Raw genomic sequence first — 21,223 nt, 5'->3', positions numbered from 1 at the left:
AACACCCAAAGAGAAAAAAATACATATTCAAACGCCCCTAATTACAAATGAGCTATGGTCTTCCCAAAACAATTGCTTTGGTAGCACTTCTTTTTATAATAAGTCAGGTCGATAATCGATTATCTAGTCTTCTCTCGGGATATCAGCCCCATCATTCAAAAGCAAATACAGAGAACCCTGATTACAGTGGAGCAGCTGCCACTTCTTCCATTCCCAACCAAACCTTCCAGATAAAGCATATTTATCACCATGGAGCAGGAGAACACTATAAAGTGCATCGCCGGCTTGATATCACCCCGGATTTCATAAGTCGCCACCAGCTTGAAGCTAAAAGATTCTCTGGTTCTGATCTACAGCAGCTGAGCGTTCCAGATTCCTTTCAAGATGTCAGTCCCTGGACTGCTAAAATCCCTTTAAATGTTGATCCTGCTTTCCCATTTCGCCGACTCGAAGATCGTTCTCCCGATACCATAGAGTCTTATCTCAAATATATACACTCTGATATCGCCAACATCAATAAGGTGGAGCTTGAATGGATCGATGAAGTTTCGCCGGTGCCAAACGTTACTGATAAAAATACCGTTTTGAACTTGGCAATTATGGCTTCTAATGCGTATGTTGGTTTGCCAGGCACCGGAGATTGGAAGGATGTTGGTATTCCCTGGCACAATGAGAGTAGCTATGGCTGGATGAGTGACGGTCTTAGAGGCCATGTGTTTGTAAATGAAGATGAATCAATTGTGGTGATTTCCATCAAGGGTACCAGCGCCGCATATGTTTCCAAATTAGATGTTGATGGGGCTCAGATTATCGAAAGTTTGGAATACAACAATGATGAAGTTACCACATTAGATGGTAGTGATACCGTGAATAACGATAAAATTAATGACAATCTCTTATTTTCTTGCTGTTGTGCTAGGGTCAGCTACCTTTGGACAACAGTTTGTGATTGTTACAAAAGCTCTTATACCTGTGATCAAAAATGTCTCGAAAAGGAACTCCGTCGTGATGATAGATATTACCAAGCGGTTTTAGATTTGTATCGTAATGTGACTTCTCATTACCCTAAAGCTAACGTTTGGGTTACTGGCCACTCTTTAGGAGGAGCTTTATCTGCTTTATTAGCCAGAACTTACGGGTTGCCAGCCGTCACTTTTCAAGCTCCTGGTGATCTACTTGCTACAAAAAGACTTCACTTGCCTGTACCACCAGGACTTCCAAGTGATTGGGAACATGTGTGGCACTTTGGTAACACTGGTGACCCAATATTTATGGGGGTTTGCAATGGGGCCAGTTCTACGTGTTCGCTTGGTGGCTATGCTATGGAATCACAATGTCACAGTGGGAAAACTTGCATTTATGATACAGTTACAGATTTGGGGTGGTCGGTTAGCATTTACAATCATAGGATCCATGCGGTTATTGATGATGTGATCATGAAGTATAACGAGACTGCTGAATGTCGTATGCCATCGCCATGTCAGGATTGTTTCAATTGGAAGTACGTGGTTGACGATTCAGATGATAAGTACAAAACAAGTACTACCAAGGTTCCATCCTCTTCGAAGTATAAGTCTTGTACTACCTGTCTGGCTACTAGCAGTAGTAGTGTTGAGCATAAGTGCAAAAAGTTCAATTGGTTGGGGAAGTGTGTTGAATGGGAAGATGACTTGAACTGAAATTCAATTCCTGAGATCTGTTTGTTGTTCAAAAGGATGTGTGGTTCAGACATTCTTTGATATTTTTTTTTTTTTCTTTTTTGTTCTTTATTTTTAGACTGTTTAGTCTATGGAGATTATTGGTGGCTTTTTTTTTTTTTTTTTTTTTTTTTTGCATTTCTATCCTTCGACTCATAGTTTGGTTTTCTTGTTTATCTAGAATCATTTTATAAATTAATCCCGCCAATCTTACTAATGATAATACCATCGTCTGATTAACTGTAGGAGAAATTAATAACTTTCCCATGGATGCTTCATGTTTTGGGGGATCTACTGCGGCCGGGCAACGGGCGTAAACACAGAATCTCAAACGAAAACATGGCAAGAAAAAAAAAAAAAAAAGGAAAAGTGCCACTACACAGCCAACCATATTTGTTTGTACCTGTTGAAATCACCAAAAAGCCATTTTATTTTATTTCCCTGATATAATCAAGCAGAACAGCATTCAAAGTCTAAATAATACAAAATGTCCCACAATCAGCCTTACGACCCATATGAACCAAATAACAAGATCAACCAGGTCCAACAGGAGATCGATGATACTGTCAATATCATGAGACAGAATATCGACCAAGTGAATCAACGTGGTGAGAATCTTGATAGCTTGCAAAATCAAGCCAGTGACTTCCGTACTTCCGCAGGGGCTTTCAAGAGCGGTGCTAATGATGTCAGAAAACACTTCTGGTGGCAAAACGTGAAGATGAAGATGTGCTTGATTGTTGCCGTGATTGTGTTGCTTATTGTGATTATTGTGCCAATTGCCGTTCACTTCAAATGATCTGATTCATCAGTTGTGCTCTGTGTGGGTGTGTATGTGTTGATTTTTTTTTCATCGTCATTTTTTTTATTGTCCGGGGGGATTATTGGACTGGTGATGCTTCTCAGGCAGATGATATGTTTGGAACGCATGTGTCTTCTGTCGTTGTCTATTATTGATTTGGCTACTGTGACTATTGATTTTGGTATTTTTTTTTTTTTTTCTTTTTGTTCTCACTCCTGTTATTATCGCTGTTCAGTTAATATTATTGCCAACAAGGCTTAGTCATATTTATGTTATATATAGAGATATATATCACCTATTATATAATTGAGAAACTACTTTTCCATTTTTTTATTTTGGAATCTTAATGAAACAAACGTATTGATGTTGAGATGTTGGATGAACTGATGATTATTTATTCTACTTTTTTTTTTTTTTTGTGTGTGTGTGTGTGTGCCAGCAGGGATATATATTATAGATTATGAGTACCAATTCGATGTTCTGTTGTTCATGCTCTCGCATCGTGCATTATTATTGTTAATACCAGACCCTTCAACAAACAGCAGTAATAAACAGTTCATGATAGGTGCCATCTTCGAGATGCCTGAGTCCGTTTAGCACTTGTGATCCCTCAAAGCCTTTCCGTATAGATACAACCATCTTGCGAGGCTTCTTGTTGGGATGTTCCAGATACTATTCATATATAATCCTATTATTCTCTAACCGAGCGATCTAACACTATGTGGTGTAAATGTACAATAATGATAATAATAAGGTCTCCCCGGAAACTGAGAAAAGTCACGTGTCAAAAAATACCCTTTCTGTCAACGCTGTCATCATCATCAGTCTTCTCCCCTTTGCATCGGCGCCAGGATTTTCTGTGTACCCACCTAAGTTTCCCTTCTTCCTTTACCAGGACAAAGTTATTAGCTGTGCATTACTGGGAAAAAGGACTGCCAACTCAACCACGTTCTCATCACCATTGGCAAATAGTGGCGGGGGAAAAAAAAAAAAAGAACAATGACATATCTCGCCAAGAACAACGACAATAAATATATACCCATACAGCCTTGGTTGTTACCTTTGGTGTATGTCAACCCTCTATCGCTGGTATCAACTACAGAATGCACTCCAGAAACAACTTTGCTGGCCATAAAGGGTATTCTACTATCTAATGGCTTGGACCCCGAGCCAATGGTTTCCAAACTGCAATTTCTCCAGATGCTTGCATACGAGGTGGATCAACAATACGCCTTGGAGAATTATGATGGGGACAATAATAACAGCAGCACTCTTTCTAGTCTAGTACATTCAACTCAGGTCGATAAGATCTACCAATCGAAAATCAATAATGAGATTTGTAACTACATTAGAGACCATAAAGTTTGGATACCACAGGGGGATTATGTCACATTTACTCACCTTATAAGCCAGCTCCCATTATATAAAGATTACATTGAAAATCTAAAACCTTTAGAAAGTTCAAATGTGGAGGACATTTCCGATAATTCTAATCTAGATTTTCTAGAATACAATACTTGCAAACCAGAACCTGCCTCGCAGCCCTCGAGTGCTTCGGTATACTCTGAGAATCATCAGACTACTGACGGAGCTCATGAAAATTTCATCAGTGTCACGTATTGCCCCAAAATGTACGGACCGTCTCCTATTCCTCCGTTGATGCACCACTGTTCAACCGCAATCAACGGGAAGATTTACATTTTTGGCGGGTTGGTAAGCTACTACTACGATAACAAGAATTTCACAGTGGCCGAAACAACGTCATCGTATTTTAAAGCTAAAGATAATCAAAACTATCCATTTCCCCTCAAAAGCTCGGTGTTTAATAACCCAGAAACCGTCCCCAATCGAAATATCTATGTCTTGAATATCGAAAGTAACATTATATCCATACCGAAAGTAATGGGGGATATCCCTCCAGAAGGGATTAGTGGCGCTACAGCAACCGTCATTAACGACCGATATATATTCTATTTTGGTGGATTCACTCTAAACACAGAATACGCCGAAGATCAGTCAGAGTTGGATGATGGGGTTATCATGTTGGATAGATCCATTGAATACAATACAAAAGCTTGGATCTTGGATATTTGTCTCATGGAGTTCATCGAAGTGCCCTTGATGCATGATGGTTTGTCAGATTTCAAATTATTAGGTCACTCATGTACCATTATTCCAACTATGTCACTGACTTCCTCTCCGTCCAGTTGTGAAGCTTGTGGTGTCTCGACAAAAAGTGAAATGTATGTGTTTGGAGGTGTCACTGAATCATCAAGCATTTTACCAGCGGTAGATAATGAACCAGTCCCAATTTGTACCAACAAAATGTACAAAATTGAGCTAGAATATACCCCAACCGGCAGCCAAAGATACCTTAATTTCAAATTCCCTGCGGTGATTTCTGAGGTTCTAATCCCAAATAATGTCGCCTTACCATGCGCCAGAAGTTGCCATGCTTCAACATTATGTGACGACCAAGCTTTGAAGGACATCAGACTGGGCGAATACTATTCTGATTCTGTGGCAACCGACTCTCCCAAGCCACAAAATAAATTACCTGATTACTCAGTTCTTATCCATGGTGGTTGCAACTTTGTTGACATTCTTGGAGATCTTTGGAAATTTAACGTTAAAAGCCAGCAATGGTCGAAAATCGAAACTTTGAGTCATTCATTTAATGCTGATTGCTCTCCTCGGTCCGAGATTTTCCCCACCAAGTTTGATAAAGCCAGTCACGGAATTTCTTTGATTGATAAATATTTGGTATTCACCGGTGGGTTTAATGAAGAATACGTAGTTGAGCCACTACAGAATTCTAGGAAAAAGGCAAAATTTTACAACTCTTTCATCACATCCCACAATGAACAGTCAGACTCATCTCAAAAAGTAAAGCATCAGCAAGATTTCGGGTATGTATTGGACCACCTGAATGAACGCACCCTTCCTGATGCTACCAACATTGCAAGCCAATTGGTTCGGAACCTTAAGAAAAAATATCTTCGTATCATCATCCTTGATTTGACCACTAACACGTTTATGTACGTTCGTTCTTCTAACGATGTCACGGCGTATACCAACTTGCGAAGTTATTTGAATAATGAACGGTTATGTGCGAGAATCAGATCATTCTCTACAAGCCATTGGGATGATGAGATGGTGATTTTGTGTCAGCAATTAGTCAAGTATATCCAAACGGTACCTCGGAACTCCAAAGCCGCTATCGAGGCCCGAGGAATCTTGAGGAAGTTGTATTTCGCCATGAGGATTAGACCGCTCTTTACGGAACATTTTCTGACTATAGGATCCACCACCGTATATTCTAATGGGAAGATTTGCTGCATTGGTGGAGTATTGTTGGTTCCAGAATCACATAAAAGAGAAACAAAAAAAATAAATCCTAACAGTCCTTTTACAGAAGTTCTGGAGCGTGGTCATCCATTGGGAACAATTACCACGTTAGAGTTACCAATTTTCTCACACCCAAAGAATTTTTACGAAGATAATGATAAAGTAGGCGAGAATATCTGGTTATTTTGATTCTGTGGTTTCAATATCGGGAGGGCTGCGTCATTGCTTTTGATGATTCTGTACCAACTGCAGACATAAAAAGCACAAGGTGTAATGCAATAATTGTGATTACTGTACAAGATGCCCATCATTTTCAATGAAATGCTTCTTCTGCTGTATATATCATTTATTGAAGGGGGAATTCTCTTCTTGCAAAAATGTCTTTCTTTTTCTCCCTTTTTTTTTTTTGTTGCTGATTAGACTTGATCTGTTGTACTTTGCTCTGTTGTGTTTTTGTTATTTTACTACTCTGTTGTGTTTTTATATATATGTTGCTCCATTATGTTTTGTTCTGTTGTGCTTTGCTATATTACTCTTTTACTATTCTGATTTGACTACATTCTTGAAACTAATGGCTATTTTTGGTTTTTCCTCTTTTCATTTCTTCTCTTTCATAGGCGTTTTTCAGGCAAAAATATCCAAAATCGTTACATGGAAACTTCATGTTGCTGGACTTGATACAACCAATTCATGAAGAACTCTCTTTGCTTTATCTAGATAGATTATACTACAGGCATTAATTGTGGATTCCCAGTGTAGAGACGTCGCTATTTTTTCCCTCTATCTCTCTCACTTAAACTCTGTATAAGCTCTCTGAGGATGAATTCGTATTACGAATTCGCATTATTGGAAAAGAATGCTGGATATGATGAAGAGTTGTGGAAAGTATTTCTCATGTCATTTTATGTACTATAAATTTTAAGCATGACTTATAGTACACTGCAATTGGAAATGGAGAACTCGTTCCTTCTGCAACTTGCAAAGTGGAAAAGCTCTTCGTCCTTCAAAATATTATAGTAAAGTCTAATTGCTCTATTAAAAAAAAGAACAGATATTATTTCATTGCATCATGATGTAAAATAATGCGATAGTCAAATCTTATGCTATCATTAGCAGATGTCATCCCCAATAGATTTTGTATTGTTTGAGTTCTTTGCTGGAAAAGTGACATATTGGATATTTTAAGGGACATCCCCAAAACATGTAATAAGGTTAAAAAGTCTATTACTATTACCAAAATAGCAATATTAGTAATTACAATTTTGCACATCATACCTGGTGCTTTTTCATGTCTGCGCTCTTTCTGTTAGGCCCAGAATCTTCAGTTGCAAATGGGTAACCATCACAAATATTAACACCTTTGATCACGCTATTAATGTTCCTAAGCTGATAATTTAAACAGAAGTGAACTCTAATAAGTTATAATTCAATCAAAGAAAAATTATTCATAGATTGAGAGAATAATGATCCAGACTCTCTGCACTCGGGGAATGCTCACTGTTTGAAGTGCGTCTAGACACACATCACCAAAAACAGAGAAAAAGTGTCTTTGGTGGTCTCGCATCGATAACACAATTATAACGACATTGGAGCTTGTGGTGGTAGGCAGCACTTCGCGGTACCAATCGTTCAGAAACATAAAAATGAATAATCTTGTTCAGAAGTTTTATACAGGGAAAAAAGATATAAGTTTGGGCGAGACCCCTTCGCCACCAGCAATAAAAATATCTTCTCCGGAGGATAGGTTGGGGGCAATAGATTATTTTACTTCTGAAAAGTTGACAATAGGAGGAGCAGCGGGAGGAGGAGGAAGCTCCTTAAATAATGGATTTAACACATCTATGACTGACTCTTCTACTGCACTGATAGATCACCTTGCTGGTATCGATGAAGATATTGATGGTGATGACGGGAAGTTCAAGCAGGCATTGAAGGATATTGGAGAGTTGGTGTTTGCATTCAAAGGGATAAACTTCGACATTGACAGATTAAATAATGGTACTTCCAATGAAACAGTAGTGGCTTCATCACAGAATCAACAGGAACTTTTAGGTATGACCAATGGTGATGGGTCTGATAGGAGTGGGTCATCTGAATTAATTGTCGATCACGAATTGATGTTCATGATGGATAGTAATAAAAATATTAATAACATTTATGATAAAAACCATAATGCTGGTTCTGGAAATACTAAAAATGATCCTCATATTAATGACCTGGCGGAAATTGAGGAGAAAAATTCATTGGTTGTGCCAAGTTACAAGGTTCAACCAGTTAAACCATCGCAAGGACGCCCACACCAGTTATTTCCCAGGAAATATTCTGATTTTTTGAAGGAGAAGAAGAAGAATAAAGAACGCTATGATAATTTACTCTTCTACAATGTACTAGATGGCAAATCACCACTGGGAAAAGCCGGCAACTTTTCTTCGGTTGGTGACAGAATGCTAGAATTAGGAAACCTTGTCACTGATATTGCGTTGCAAGTGGCATCTCGTGATATGGAACTACGCACAATGTATGAGAATTTTCAATCATACAAGAGTCTGTTGGTGACGCTTAATGAATTTTTAATCCAGTTCAAAAAATTATTAGTTTCCAAAATCCAAAAGGCTAATGCCGCAGCAAACTCTCGTATTATCCAAGGGAATGATGATGATGGCGATAAGGGTTTGGTCCATGATGATAAATCCCCAGAAGATTTGCAAGATTATTTGAGGGATGTTGTTATTCTTGAAGGGTATTTGGATAAATTGAAGCTTAATGTGGAGAATAGTCTGAATATCTTGAGAGATATTGAAACAAAGTTGGATGAATCATTGAAGGACCAGAGGGCGCTGGAAATTGCGATTGAGCGAAGAAATAAAGTCATTGTATTATATCTTCTCAGCGGACTATTAATAATTTTCTGTGTGTGGTATGCTAGAAAGGAATTGAAGATGGTGACATAGGGGATTTATATTTTACTTAGCTGTTTTTAACCCACCCCTAAATGATATTGCAGCGGGTTAATTCTAATACGTTGTATTTTTTATGCTTATCCTTTACATATAATATGACTTTGTTGGGCTATTCCGGCATAAACCTATGGAAATCACTTATTGTCAAAATGGATCGTGGTCCAAAGATAGGTGTTTTCGTTCACATTTCACATTTGAATCCAGTTAATGATGGATAACAGTGAGAAGAAGGTAACTGATCCCTATTTCTGTTTAGAAGATACGTGCATATATGGTGATTACTGGTTTCCTCAGTACTGCTGCTTGGACCACTGCCTAGAAGACATGTGAATATATGGTAAAATTCTTGAGGTAGGCACTGTTGATGTATTTGTACCCGAAGTATATTATTTCTGCCAGAGTTTACAAAAATCTGTTCTCTGATGAGTTTCGGGTCTTGTCAATAACTGTTATGAATGTCCCTGACCAAATAGGCGCTTCCTTTTTTTTTTCGTTATGTGGATTTGAAAAGATTATCATTAAAAATTGTCTTTGGCAAGTGAATTAGTATTGTCTTACAATTGCATTGAAATCAAAGTAAAATTAAACTAAAATATATTCCGAAAAATCTTTTTGTAAAAAAAAGAGCAAAAATAGAAAAGCAAAAAGGTGTTATTTTTTAAAAACAAAATGTGGGAAGGCCACAATTATTTAGTATCATGGAAAACTATATAACAATAGTAGTTTGATATGATTGAAATACCCTATCACTTCAAATATGTACCTACTAGCTATATACATATAGAAACAGGTTATACTTGGTAACTCAGCGATAAAGTCCGAAAAAGAAAGCTTCTGGAATCGACTACCTAAGCGGATTCTTTTGATGAATCTTCTTCAATACCCCCAATTTGGATTCTTCTAACCTTTGATTCAGGAGCAGCAGGCTTCACTTTTGGCACCAAGACTTCAAGCACACCATTATTGTATTTCGCAGAAATACCATCTTCGTCGATTGTGTCCTTACCAAATCTAACTGTTCTCTCAAATGAACCAGTCTTGATTTCCCTATAATACTTGTGGGTGTCCTTGTCTTCTTCCTCGATGTTGGTTTCAGGAACTGTACCAGCGATCTTCAATTCATTGTTGCTTCTGTCGAAATCAATGGTAATATTGGATGGGACAGCACCAGGAACCGAGGCATGCAACATAAACACATCATCCTTTTCAATTAAGTCAACCGGTGGCACAATATCCAAACCGGAGCTTTTAACCATGGTGTCGAAGAGATTATTGCCTCTTGATAATTGCCTGTTCAAGCCATCGAACAATTCAAAGAAAGGTGAGTTGTGAAGAGTCATAGACATTTTTAATGGTGATAAATTGTAATAAGTATAAAATTGTATGTGTGGAATTATTGTTAATAGTGATGATTATTATAAAAGAGCAACAAAAGTCAAATGTGTCAAAAAGGAAAGATCTAACAGTTATATTTATATTCCAATCATAGGGTGTGGCACCCCTCTTTCTAGAAGATTCGTGAAGATTCGAGCAGCAACAGGATGGTTCCACCAGTGTCATCGGGAGGGGAAGCAGTAGTTGCTAGAATTTTCTAGAACTGTCTTTCGAACAACGAGTCAAGGAGGCTCTCTCTGATGGCTACTGTCCTATTCCTTTATTGTTTATGGGGTTGCCCACTCTAATATTACCAATATGCATGTTGTCCAACTACATCTATCTGCCTATGTGCGAGTGAACAACAAAGTCTTACAAAAAAAAAAAACAATAAACCATTACCATCATCAATTCACAGCAGGAAAACAATATACGGGCTGCTGGTATGATTTACTCTCAAATTGCTGTTTATTTACCTCATATTTAATGCTTTTGTTTTCATTTACCCGGATATCAACTCCACTATTGTATCCGGGTATCAGCCTTGGTTGTCAAAAGAAAGCGAAAATTAAAAAAAAAAAAAAAAAAATTTGTTAGTGAGTAATGGCAGACTTGAAGTGGGATCAAGAATAGAGGTCAGCGATCTGCCCAAAAGACTAACAATAATGAGTGAGCAGAAGAAATTGTCTAACAAGGAGCTCAAGGAGCTCAAAAAAAAGGAAAAGGCCGCAAGAAGAGCTGCTCAAAAGGAAGTAGATGGTAAGCCACCTGGAGAAAACCCTAACGCTCCAGCCCCAAGTGGTGGTGACAAACCTCAACAACAGCAACAACAACAAAAACAGAAGTCAAAGAAACAGGTATCAGCCCCTAGTACCACCCAAATCAAAAAGTCTATCAATAAGCCAGTGAAAGCGAGCACCGTGGAATCCAAGGTTCCTTCTGCCTTTTCCCATTTGAGCACTCGAGAACAACGAACTGCAAAATTGCCATTGAATTTGCTCAATATAATACACCCAAAGATCTTAGAATTGTCTGGTCTTTGCGCCAACTATTCTATCGTTGGCTCCATAGCTCGTTGTAAAGCCATGTTAGAAGTTTTCAAAATCGTGATTATGGACTACCAAACTCCGGAAAACTCGATGTTCTCCAGAAGTTTAACCGCTTATTTGTCACATCAGATTGATTATTTGAAAAATTCTAGACCATTGAGCGTGACAATGGGGAATGCCATTAGATGGATGAAACAAGAAATATCCGTGTTACCTATAGATATGGCGGAATTGGATGCCAAAAAGGAAATGGCTGAAAAAATTGACATTTACATCAAGGAAAAAATCGAATATACTGACAAAATGATTATCAAATTCGCGTCAACTCACATCACTGAAAATTCCACCATCTTGACATTTGGGCACTCGAAGGTCTTGGAGGAATTATTTTTACATTGTTACAATGAACAAAATAAGAAAAACATCACGATTATTATCATTGATTCGCGACCATTGTTTGAAGGGAAGACCTTATTGAAGAACTTAATCGCCAAAGGGCTCAAGAATTGTAAATACTACGTCATTACCGCGTTATCCAATGTGTTGGAAGAGATCAAAATTGATTATGTATTTTTGGGTGCCCATTCTATGTTGTCAAATGGTAGACTTTATTCTCGTGTGGGTACTGCCTTGATTTCTATGATGTCTTATAAAAGAGATATTCCAATTTTGGTCTGTTGTGAATCCATCAAATTCTCAGAAAGAATCCAGCTAGACAGTGTCACTCAGAACGAACTTGGCGATTATAATAACCTTATGGACTTCTTTACAGATTCTCCAAAGAAGAAGAATTTTGCCCTTGAAAGTTTCATAAAGCAAAAGCAATTAGAAAGTAAACCTTCAAAGCAGCAGCAAACCCAAAAGCAAAAGAATACCCAGTCGCAGAAGGACCAGAACTTCAAGTTGGAAATCCCAGGCGGGGACAGTGATGAATCGCCTTTGAAGAAGGATATTTCCAACATTAGTAACTTGAAGATTCTTAATATCATGTATGATTTGACCCCTGCTCACTACATCAATAAGATTATTACTGAATTGGGTGCTTTGCCACCATCTTCTGTTCCTGTGATTATTCGTGAATACAAAACTAATTGATGATGTGTATTTAGGCGTATAGCAGCAAATTAATGATAGAATTGATGTCTTTATATATTATTATTATTTCTGTAGAACTAACTAAAATCGTTTGATAGGTTCTTTTTATTTCCCCCTGCGGTGCGCGTATGTGCAGAAAACGGTAAAACAAGCAAAAAAATAGAAAAAATAAACAGCACAGTCTAAACACAGAGGCGGCGGTTTGTTATATATTTCTGTTCCAAGAAATTCAAATTAAAGATAAGACTCCCAGGAATTTTGGTTTTTTTTTTTGTTTCTTTTCTTTTTTCGTCTGATATATCCAGTGGGCTCTGTGAATTCTTGGGCTGGCCTGGTCTCTTACTGTTGTTTGTTCTTGGATGAAAGATTGTCAGTGGTACTAGAAGATGACGTTTGATTCCACTAATTTCCAAAGTTTTACACCATTCTTGGTGCCATTTGATTATTTTAACCACAAAACTGCCAAAGAAGGATCTGACGAACTAAAGGAGGAGCTTATCAAAAAGGAATACTTTGGCGAGATCTTGAAAGCCAATGTTGGTTTTCTGACATCTCCGACAGATGTGAGCCGAAACCAACAGCTGTCGAACGAGTCGTACATCAGGCAATCCAAAGAAATATCGAAGCTTGAAGACTATTATTTTCATAAGCTTAATTTCAATGATAGACTCTCAACGACACTGTACTTTGATCAGCTGGTGCAATCTAGTTGCATTGCTGATTCGTTCATGAACAATTCAGGCGCATTTTCTTTCAATGTGTCCCACAAGTACATCGAAAATGAAAGAATCTGGAACGCTCGAATGCATTTAGATGCCTTTAAAAATATTATTGAAAATATAGACATCAATCTTGATGATAAGTCGCAATTTCCCGGAGACATTTCCATGCTAAATAAGAACCTGGAATTATTGAAGGTTGATGAAAGAAACTTTTCAAAATCTAAACATCAAAAAGAACTGCTGGAGGCTCCTGCCTCTCCTGAAGCTCGTCGTCCTTCTCGTGAATCAGTGAAAAATAATATTGAATTGGGAGAATTACGTCCAAAGCAGTCCTTCATTGATACCCACAAATATTCTTCAGATGCAGCCCTTCCAGAAGTAAATACCGTTCCTTTAATGAATGACGTTACCAATATTTCGTCAATGATAGATGATCCCAACATTGGTCTCAAGAATTTGAATAAAGTCGATGAGGAATTGGCAAAGGCTGCCAATCCTGGGGCAGTGACCAAAAAAAGAGTCGATATGGCCAACCAAACTAGAACCCGGGAATTCAAAAACAATTTCATCAATTACTCCTATTGTCCAACCATATATGGTAAATCCCCTATCCCATCATTAATCCATCATACATCATTGGCCATTGGTAATAAAGTGTTCATGTTTGGAGGGGTGAAATTGATTTTTGGTGAGAAACTTTGCGACATTTCCACAATTAAAGTCAAAGGCCCTGATTATCCTTTCCCTTTCAAAAATGAAGTGTTAAACAATCCAGTTTACGTTAATAATGACCTATTGTACGTGATGGATGATGAAACTAACATTATTACCACTCCAAAGATTTTTGGTGATGTTCCTCCTGCTTTATGCTGTGCAAGTGCCACCTTGATCAGTCAAAGACATATTTTCTATTATGGAGGATTTCAAATTACTAGTAAAGTGGCTCAACCTATTGATATTGATGATCAATATGATATCGATGGTAATGGAACTCGGTATTTTGAAAGAGATTTCGTGGTAAACAACAAGGCGTGGATTCTCGATACCGTGACTTTTAAATTTCAACAAATTAAATTGGTTCCAGATGAAAATGCAGCCCTTAAGGTTCCTATCAAGCTTGAAAGATTCGGGCATTCGACTCTTGCGTCAGAAATGAAGTTCAGTAAAATGATTGGTATGTTGACTTCTTCTCATATGAATTTCTTTGATATGAATAATAAGCAATCGTTTCAGAATATCGGCTCGATAAATAAATACACCACATCATTATACGTTTTTGGTGGCTACAGCTACAACACTCTGACGAAAAAATTTTCTTGTTCCAATTATAATTGGAAGATTGATCTCTCCTTTGTCAATGATGGTACCAGTAACGTGTTGAGATTCGAAGAAGAGGGTCTTTATAGTTGCCTTGAATCAGTTAATGAAGGCCCAACTCCAAGAGCATTCCACGCGTCAATTTTATTGAACGAAGTTCAAATCAATGGGAAAACTCATCATTTTGCTGCCAATTCTTCTATGGGGATCCAAAATCCCGAGATGGACGATTCCAAAATTAATAAGGTGATGATGATTCATGGTGGTACCAATTTGAGTAACCTATTTGGAGATTTTTGGAAATATACTTTTGGCACTAAACGCTGGGAAAGAATCAGGGCAAGATCCAACGAGTTTGATGAAAATGCTGCCCCAACAGGCGAATTCATTGATTGTGAATTACATAGAGCAAACCACCTGATGATAATGCTCGATCAATATTTGTTCTTCATTGGAGGCTTCACCGAAGAATACATTAGAAAAGAACTAATAAAAGCCAGGCTTCGGTATAACAGTAGCAATGTCACAGGTTATAAGAACTCTTGGGGTCATGATGCGCATGAAGTGGCAAAACAACTAGTTATGATTCTGAGAGGTGTATACCTTCGAGTAATCATGATGGATTTATCGACCAACACTTGGATTTTCGCCAAGTGTATCCACAAGCTATCGAGTTATGTGGATTATGAAGAAATCTTCACTAACAAAGAAAATCCTCTTCCTTTAGAATTATTCAAACGCCTCAGAGTTGCCATCGACGATAGCGATCGGGAAGATTTCAGAAAGATTGTGTTACTGAATAGAAGCTATTTTGATGAAGCTACATTGAAGAAATTGGCTTTCGTTTGGCGAACCAAAGGTATGGTTACCAATACTATGAATCTTTTGGGAGGCTGTATTTGTTTTTCGGAAGGCAAAGTCTACTGTATTGGGGGATTATTGCTTGGAAATGATGATGATTTCGATTCCTCTCGCGAGAATAATTCGCCAGAAGGTAGTTTCTCCAATTTTGTGCTACGAGGCGTACCATTGACAGTTATAATGACCTTAGTTTTGCCTATCTTTGCCCAGCTGTCCCTTTCGTCTTACCGTTCTTTGGTTGATAAATCTTAATCATTGAGTGTTATTTAAATTTATTGGATATTTGTCGGTTCTTTACATTTCCCTTTCTGTTTATAATAGAATATTCTTCAGTGGTTTCAATTCAAACAGTTGTTGTTGTAGTAGTAGCAGTAGTGAAATTGACAGTGATAATATATTTCCGTCCCGGTGATAACTCTCACCGTCTCGGATCCTCTATGTAGTAAACGATCGTACAGATTTTCAAGATCGGGAAGATCAGATTTTTTTTCTGAATTTTTCTTGACCTGTTCTCATCAGCAGACCATTAAAACACAAAGAGGAGACTAAAAGAACATATTTCTGGTTCATTCAATTCTTTCTTTCTTGCGCTTTTTCAATTACTTCCCCTTCACCCTTGCTCACTCTTTATATTTATCACATTAAATCATGTCTCCAAAAAACGTTGGTATCAAGGCTATTGAAATCTACATTCCTTCTGAAGTAAGTATACCTTGCAATTGGATTTTTTTGTTCTATGTTTTCTCGAAGATATACTGGAGGTTTTGATTTTTGCTCGAGTAATCTGCCCTCTAATTACATGATCTATATATGGAAAGAAAATACTAACTAAACAATAGTTTGTCAACCAATCTGACTTGGAAAAAGCCGATGGGGTTTCTGCTGGAAAATACACTATTGGTTTGGGCCAAACAAACATGGCCTTTGTCAATGACCGTGAAGATATTTACTCCATGGCTCTTACAGTCACTTCTAACTTGTTGAAGAACAACAGCATTGACCCAAACTCTATTGGTAGATTGGAAGTTGGTACTGAAACTTTGTTGGATAAATCAAAGTCTGTCAAGTCGTTATTGATGACCTTGTTTGGTGGTAACTACGATATTGAAGGTATTGACACCGTCAATGCTTGTTACGGTGGTACCAATGCTTTATTCAACTCTATTAACTGGATCCAATCCGATGCTTGGGATGGAAGAGACGCTATTGTCGTTGCTGGTGACATTGCCATCTACTCTGAAGGAGCTGCCAGACCAACTGGTGGTGCCGGTACCGTTGCCTTGCTTGTTGGTCCAGACGCTCCGATTGTTTTTGAAAGCGCTCGTGGTTCTTTCATGGAACACGCTTACGATTTCTACAAGCCAAACTTCACTTCTGAATACCCTGTCGTCGATGGTCACTTCTCATTGGCTTGTTACGTCAAGGCCTTTGACCACGCTTACAGAGCTTACTCTGCCAAGGCCATCAAGAAAGAATTGGAATATCCAAAGGATGCCGCTTACTCCAAGCCTTTGTCCAAAGACGTTGTTGGTATGCAATTCTTTGACTACAATGTTTTCCACGTCCCAACTTGTAAATTGGTCACCAAGACTTACGGTAGAATGATGTACAATGACTATCTTGCTGATCCAAAGGCTTTTGAAGGCCAAGAAATTGACCCTGCTTTCTCGACTATGAGCTACACTGACTCTTTGACTAATAAGGCCGTCGAAAAGGCTTTTGTCGGTTTGAGTAAGCCTTTGTTCAAGGAAAGAGTTGAACAATCATTGAACGTTCCAACCAACATTGGTAACACATATACTGCCTCTGTTTACGGTGCTTTGGCCTCATTATTGTTCTATATCGGTAACGAAAAATTACAAGGCAAGAGAATTGGTTTGTTCTCTTACGGTTCTGGTTTAGCCTCCTCTTTGTTCTCTGCCAAGGTTGTTGGTGATATCAGCGCCATCACTAAAAACTTGGACATTGACAACAAATTGAACAACAGATTCAAGAGAACTCCAGAAGAATACATTGCTGCCATCGCTTTGAGAGAATCTATTCACTTGCAAAAGAGCTACGAACCAAAGGGTACCACTGAACACTTGAGATCCGGAACCTACTACTTGGTCAACATCGATGACAAATACAAGAGAGAATACAAGGTCAAGAACTAAAGTTTGTATTAATTTGTTCTCGTTTTCGGTTTCATTTTTGTTTTTTATGCTTCAGTTTATTATCTGTTTTTACCTCATACTTTTTAAATTAGTCTTTACTTACTAGTTAATTAATTTATTATTCCTTATCAAAGCTATTTCATTACTTTGAGACCAGTAATCTGTGCTTCGATTGATTTAATATCTTGAATGGTAACATTCACGTTTGATGAACTCTTGTGTTCATTCACTTCAATTGTAACCGTGGATCCTTTTACTTCTTCTGATAATTTCTCGATTCTAATTGCGTGGTTCAACGTTTCCTGTGTACATCTACATAACCTTTTGGAAATTTTGATTTTATCCTGAAATTAAACAATAGCAAAATCAAAATAAAATCTCTATCAGTGAGAGGTAATAATGTAGATGGAATCTAAACATTGACAGAGGAGATACGATGATTTGCTGGTAGGGTGAATACAGGGCAGCAGTAACAGACTTTCAAGAGGTTCCTAACTTTCTCTTGTTTTTTTTGTCAAGCATGTATCAACTCTAATTTGCCCAAACGGTAAAACATTAGGGCACCATCATGACAAAAGGGATCATTGTGAAAGCTGAACACTGGGAAAATTCCTTTATCCCAGTGTCCAAACTACGAGGTATTTTCAAGAATGTAATGCTATATTCATCAAATTAGAAAACTAATGATTCTATGCTACACATCGAATCCGAAAACTAATGTATTATTTGACGGTTTACAAGAATTAAATAGGACTTCAAAAAGATTTGACTGGACTTCAGCCATACAAAAAAAAAAAGAGAGATAGAGAAGAAAAAAAAAAAAAATCAAAAGCAAATTAGAGGCAGAGGGGAAAATGGAACTTATATTTGCATCCAAGTTGAAATCAAGAATACCATCAAGCCGGTGAAAATAGAACTTTTTGCTTCTATGGTTCTCATACCCATGCCCGAATAGGTGGAAATACTAACCACCGAGCTTGTTTCAGAAGAAATAGTTGATGCTTCAGTCACTGAGAAACCTGTACTAATTGAAGAATCGGTAGGTGTTGACCAAGTACTACTACTAGAAGTGATTTGACTTTCCATACTAGAGGACAAAGTGGTGGCCACAGCGGTGGTACTTGGGGTAGAAGTATCTGAAGAAGAATATTGGGTTAATGGACAGTAAGTGGTATATGAGGTAACAGTACCGCTTTCAGTATGATACACCAAAGTGACACCAGTGGTAATTGATGAAGCGTAGCAGGAGTTTTCGAGGCAAGATGTGGAGACAATAACGGTTGTGCTTGCACTGTTTTCTAATAAGGTACTAGTGATAGATGAGGATTGAGATGTAGCAGAAGCAATGGTGGCAGAACCAGATTCTATTGATGAGCTTTTTGGAGTAGAGCTTGTTGATAGGGAACTCGTGGTATAGGTAGAGCTTGTAGAGACGGTGGTTCCACTAACAGCTTCAACGGAGGTACTAGTATAAAGAGACTCAGTAGTCGGAGTCGATGTTGATATACTGGAAGTAGAGGAAGGGGAAATTAATAAAGTCAGGGAGCTCATTGAGGACTCTAATTTGGAGGTGGTGGATGAAACTGAAGTTGAAGTCGATGAAGTGAGAGAATTGGACATAACAGAAGAGGATGATGTAGAGCCTGACGTTCCTAAAATAGAAGATGATGCCAAAGAAGACCCTGATGATGACAATGAAAAAGATGAGGTTGAGGTCTCCAGACTGATAACAGTACTATCAGTAGTACTAGTATAAACATCAATGGAAGCACTAGATTCCACAGTCATTGTGCTGGTTACAGAGCCGGAGCTCAGCAAGGCTTCAGTATAGGTTAATGGACAATAAGTAGTTATAACAGTTAACGTTTCATCAGTGGTGATTGTAATCTTTGCAATTCCTGTGGTTACAGAAATGGTAGAGCATTCATTGTTAGGACAGCTGGTTATCGTCACAATAGCGGTTTCTTCGGCGGTCTTCGTAGTATATGATGTCAATTGTGGGACAATTGATGTATCAGTGTCTGAAACAACAGTAGAAGCGGTAATACCATTTACTTCCAGAGATTTAGAATCGGTGGTGGATTTGGAAGTGCTTATATTGGAACCAGACTCAATAGACGATTCAGTAGATGACAGTATCTCATTGTTACTGGTTTCAGAGGAGGATTGGGTTAAAGAAATCATGTTAGAGCTGGTATATGAGTTGGAAGTGGATGATTCCGATCCATGATAATCGGTGCTGGGAATTGGGATGTCATAGCATCCTGAATAGTCGCTTGTGGTAGTAGTGACAATATTTGAAGACAGTTCAGTAACAGTAGAAGTAGTTACAGAAGAGCCTGATCCCATAACGGCTTCAGTATAGGTCAATGGACAATACGTAGTGCTAATAGTTAAAGTTTCATCAGTAGTAATGGTAATTTCCGTTAACCCTGTCTCCAAAGAAGTAGTAGAGCAGGCATTATTAGAGCAGCTGGTGATGGTGACGAACGTGGTGATTTCCGCAGTCTTTGTTACGTATGAAGTGAGTTCTGGGGAGGTAGTGGAAGTGGCGTACACTGAAGAAACTGTTGAATCAGATTCACCAAGAATGCTTTGAGCTTCTGTAGAGCTCATTGAAACATCGGTTTCGTCAGTATTTTGAGCACTGGAACTAATATTTGAAGAGATATCTGTGGCATCACTGGCAGATTCTGATGTTTTGGCTGGTGAAGACAAACCTGTAGAATCAGATGCACCAAGAATGCTCAGAGCTTCAGTAGAGCTTACACTGGATTCTGAAGTGATGATAGGGGAGGTAATTGAAGTTGAAATGGCAGCAGAGGAAGCAACAATCGATGGAGTACCCGAGGCATCAATTGCAGTGGCGCCGGTATCACTCAAAATTATTGTATCTGTGGAACTAATTACGGCAGCCGTCATAGTCAATGGGCAATAGGTGGTATAAACTGTAGTATAACTATCGATGGTTTCGGTAATCACTGTAACACCGGTAGTGATGGAAGAAGTAGCACAAGCATTATCAGCGCAGGAAGTGACTGTCATAACCGTGGTGATATCATGGGTGATAGTAACATACGACATTTCTGTCTCTGAGCCACTAATACTTTCTAAGTTATAAGTACTATTGAGGTACCGGGCATCCGATAAAAACGGGAATATGGTAACAACCGCAATGACTGAAGGGAAGATCGTAAAGAATTTCATTTCTTTTCAGGCATATATTGAAAAAAAAAAAAAACAATTTCAGTTGAAATAGAAATCTTGAAGAGCTCTTATGTCTTTGGAAAAACTAAACCGTGGACTTATCAAGCGAGGTGATACTTTGTATTTATATAGTTCAAAAATTGGAAAAAAGAAATTTTCTCAAGACATCTTGAAACATCGTTCAACTGTGTTAGATACATTTACTTATTCTTTTTTTAGTTAATCATCCCTCACTTTCCTATTTCGCTTTTAAGGAATCCTTAAATTCCTCGAGTACGTAGTTGTTTTTTGTTTTTTTTATACCATCTATTATATTATGCATGTTGGCCCCATTTGTGATGGGTTGTGCGTACAGGACCCTTAAAAATTCTAAAATTAACCCATCCACGGAAACAGTGAGGGTCTTATTACTCTCAAATTATGTTAATACCACACTTTCTGATAATATTTCTAATTTGGGTGTATGCCTATTGTCTGCGCTCGTAGAGGTCACAACTTTTGATAGAGCTTTTGACTCTAACGATTTCAATGGCATTTGAGTTTCTCAGCGATCCAGTGAATAAATACACAGAGAGTATGAGCTTCAGGGATGTTATTTTTTCTTTTTTTTTTTCTCGCTAATATCTAGTATTTGA

At 38.0% G+C, this 21,223-nt stretch overlaps 10 protein-coding genes across 10 annotated transcripts; 8 read left to right on the top strand and 2 right to left on the bottom strand. All coding sequences in view use genetic code 12, as the record gives it.

The window, feature by feature from the left end:
* Positions 1-47: 47 nt before the first annotated feature.
* ATG15 (triglyceride lipase ATG15) lies at positions 48-1,679 on the top strand (the record flags this gene model as incomplete). Its single annotated transcript, XM_064994204.1, has 1 exon — positions 48-1,679. The coding sequence occupies one exon, from the start codon at positions 48-50 to the stop codon at positions 1,677-1,679; it is 1,632 nt and encodes a 543-aa protein (XP_064850276.1).
* Positions 1,680-2,184: 505 nt separating this feature from the next.
* Positions 2,185-2,496, top strand: DASC09_006000 (synaptobrevin family protein; the record flags this gene model as incomplete). Its single annotated transcript, XM_064994203.1, has 1 exon — positions 2,185-2,496. The coding sequence occupies one exon, from the start codon at positions 2,185-2,187 to the stop codon at positions 2,494-2,496; it is 312 nt and encodes a 103-aa protein (XP_064850275.1).
* A 1,002-nt stretch (positions 2,497-3,498) lies between these two features.
* On the top strand, positions 3,499-6,036 carry DASC09_005990 (uncharacterized protein; the record flags this gene model as incomplete). The annotated part of the gene is made up of 1 exon (XM_064994202.1): positions 3,499-6,036. The coding sequence occupies one exon, from the start codon at positions 3,499-3,501 to the stop codon at positions 6,034-6,036; it is 2,538 nt and encodes an 845-aa protein (XP_064850274.1).
* Positions 6,037-7,490: 1,454 nt separating this feature from the next.
* Positions 7,491-8,798, top strand: DASC09_005980 (uncharacterized protein; the record flags this gene model as incomplete). The annotated part of the gene is made up of 1 exon (XM_064994201.1): positions 7,491-8,798. The coding sequence occupies one exon, from the start codon at positions 7,491-7,493 to the stop codon at positions 8,796-8,798; it is 1,308 nt and encodes a 435-aa protein (XP_064850273.1).
* Positions 8,799-9,655: 857 nt separating this feature from the next.
* Positions 9,656-10,153, bottom strand: DASC09_005970 (Hsp20/alpha crystallin family protein; the record flags this gene model as incomplete). The annotated part of the gene is made up of 1 exon (XM_064994200.1): positions 9,656-10,153. One exon carries the CDS (start codon positions 10,151-10,153, stop codon positions 9,656-9,658), a length of 498 nt encoding a protein of 165 aa, XP_064850272.1.
* Positions 10,154-10,846: 693 nt separating this feature from the next.
* GCD2 (translation initiation factor eIF2B subunit delta) lies at positions 10,847-12,325 on the top strand (the record flags this gene model as incomplete). Its single annotated transcript, XM_064994199.1, has 1 exon — positions 10,847-12,325. One exon carries the CDS (start codon positions 10,847-10,849, stop codon positions 12,323-12,325), a length of 1,479 nt encoding a protein of 492 aa, XP_064850271.1.
* A 386-nt stretch (positions 12,326-12,711) lies between these two features.
* On the top strand, positions 12,712-15,477 carry DASC09_005950 (Gpb2 protein; the record flags this gene model as incomplete). Its single annotated transcript, XM_064994198.1, has 1 exon — positions 12,712-15,477. One exon carries the CDS (start codon positions 12,712-12,714, stop codon positions 15,475-15,477), a length of 2,766 nt encoding a protein of 921 aa, XP_064850270.1.
* Positions 15,478-15,873: 396 nt separating this feature from the next.
* ERG13 (hydroxymethylglutaryl-CoA synthase) lies at positions 15,874-17,381 on the top strand (the record flags this gene model as incomplete). Its single annotated transcript, XM_064994197.1, has 2 exons — positions 15,874-15,927; positions 16,065-17,381. The coding sequence occupies 2 exons, from the start codon at positions 15,874-15,876 to the stop codon at positions 17,379-17,381; spliced, it is 1,371 nt and encodes a 456-aa protein (XP_064850269.1).
* Positions 17,382-18,242: 861 nt separating this feature from the next.
* Positions 18,243-20,465, bottom strand: DASC09_005930 (uncharacterized protein; the record flags this gene model as incomplete). The annotated part of the gene is made up of 1 exon (XM_064994196.1): positions 18,243-20,465. One exon carries the CDS (start codon positions 20,463-20,465, stop codon positions 18,243-18,245), a length of 2,223 nt encoding a protein of 740 aa, XP_064850268.1.
* A 443-nt stretch (positions 20,466-20,908) lies between these two features.
* Positions 20,909-21,127, top strand: DASC09_005920 (uncharacterized protein; the record flags this gene model as incomplete). Its single annotated transcript, XM_064994195.1, has 1 exon — positions 20,909-21,127. One exon carries the CDS (start codon positions 20,909-20,911, stop codon positions 21,125-21,127), a length of 219 nt encoding a protein of 72 aa, XP_064850267.1.
* Positions 21,128-21,223: the final 96 nt, after the last annotated feature.

Source organism: Saccharomycopsis crataegensis (genome assembly GCF_037102585.1).
Source record: "Saccharomycopsis crataegensis DNA, jcf7180000000072, whole genome shotgun sequence".
Classification (NCBI taxonomy): Eukaryota; Fungi; Ascomycota; class Saccharomycetes; order Ascoideales; family Saccharomycopsidaceae; genus Saccharomycopsis; species Saccharomycopsis crataegensis.
This window is presented reverse-complemented; position numbering and strand designations above follow the sequence as displayed.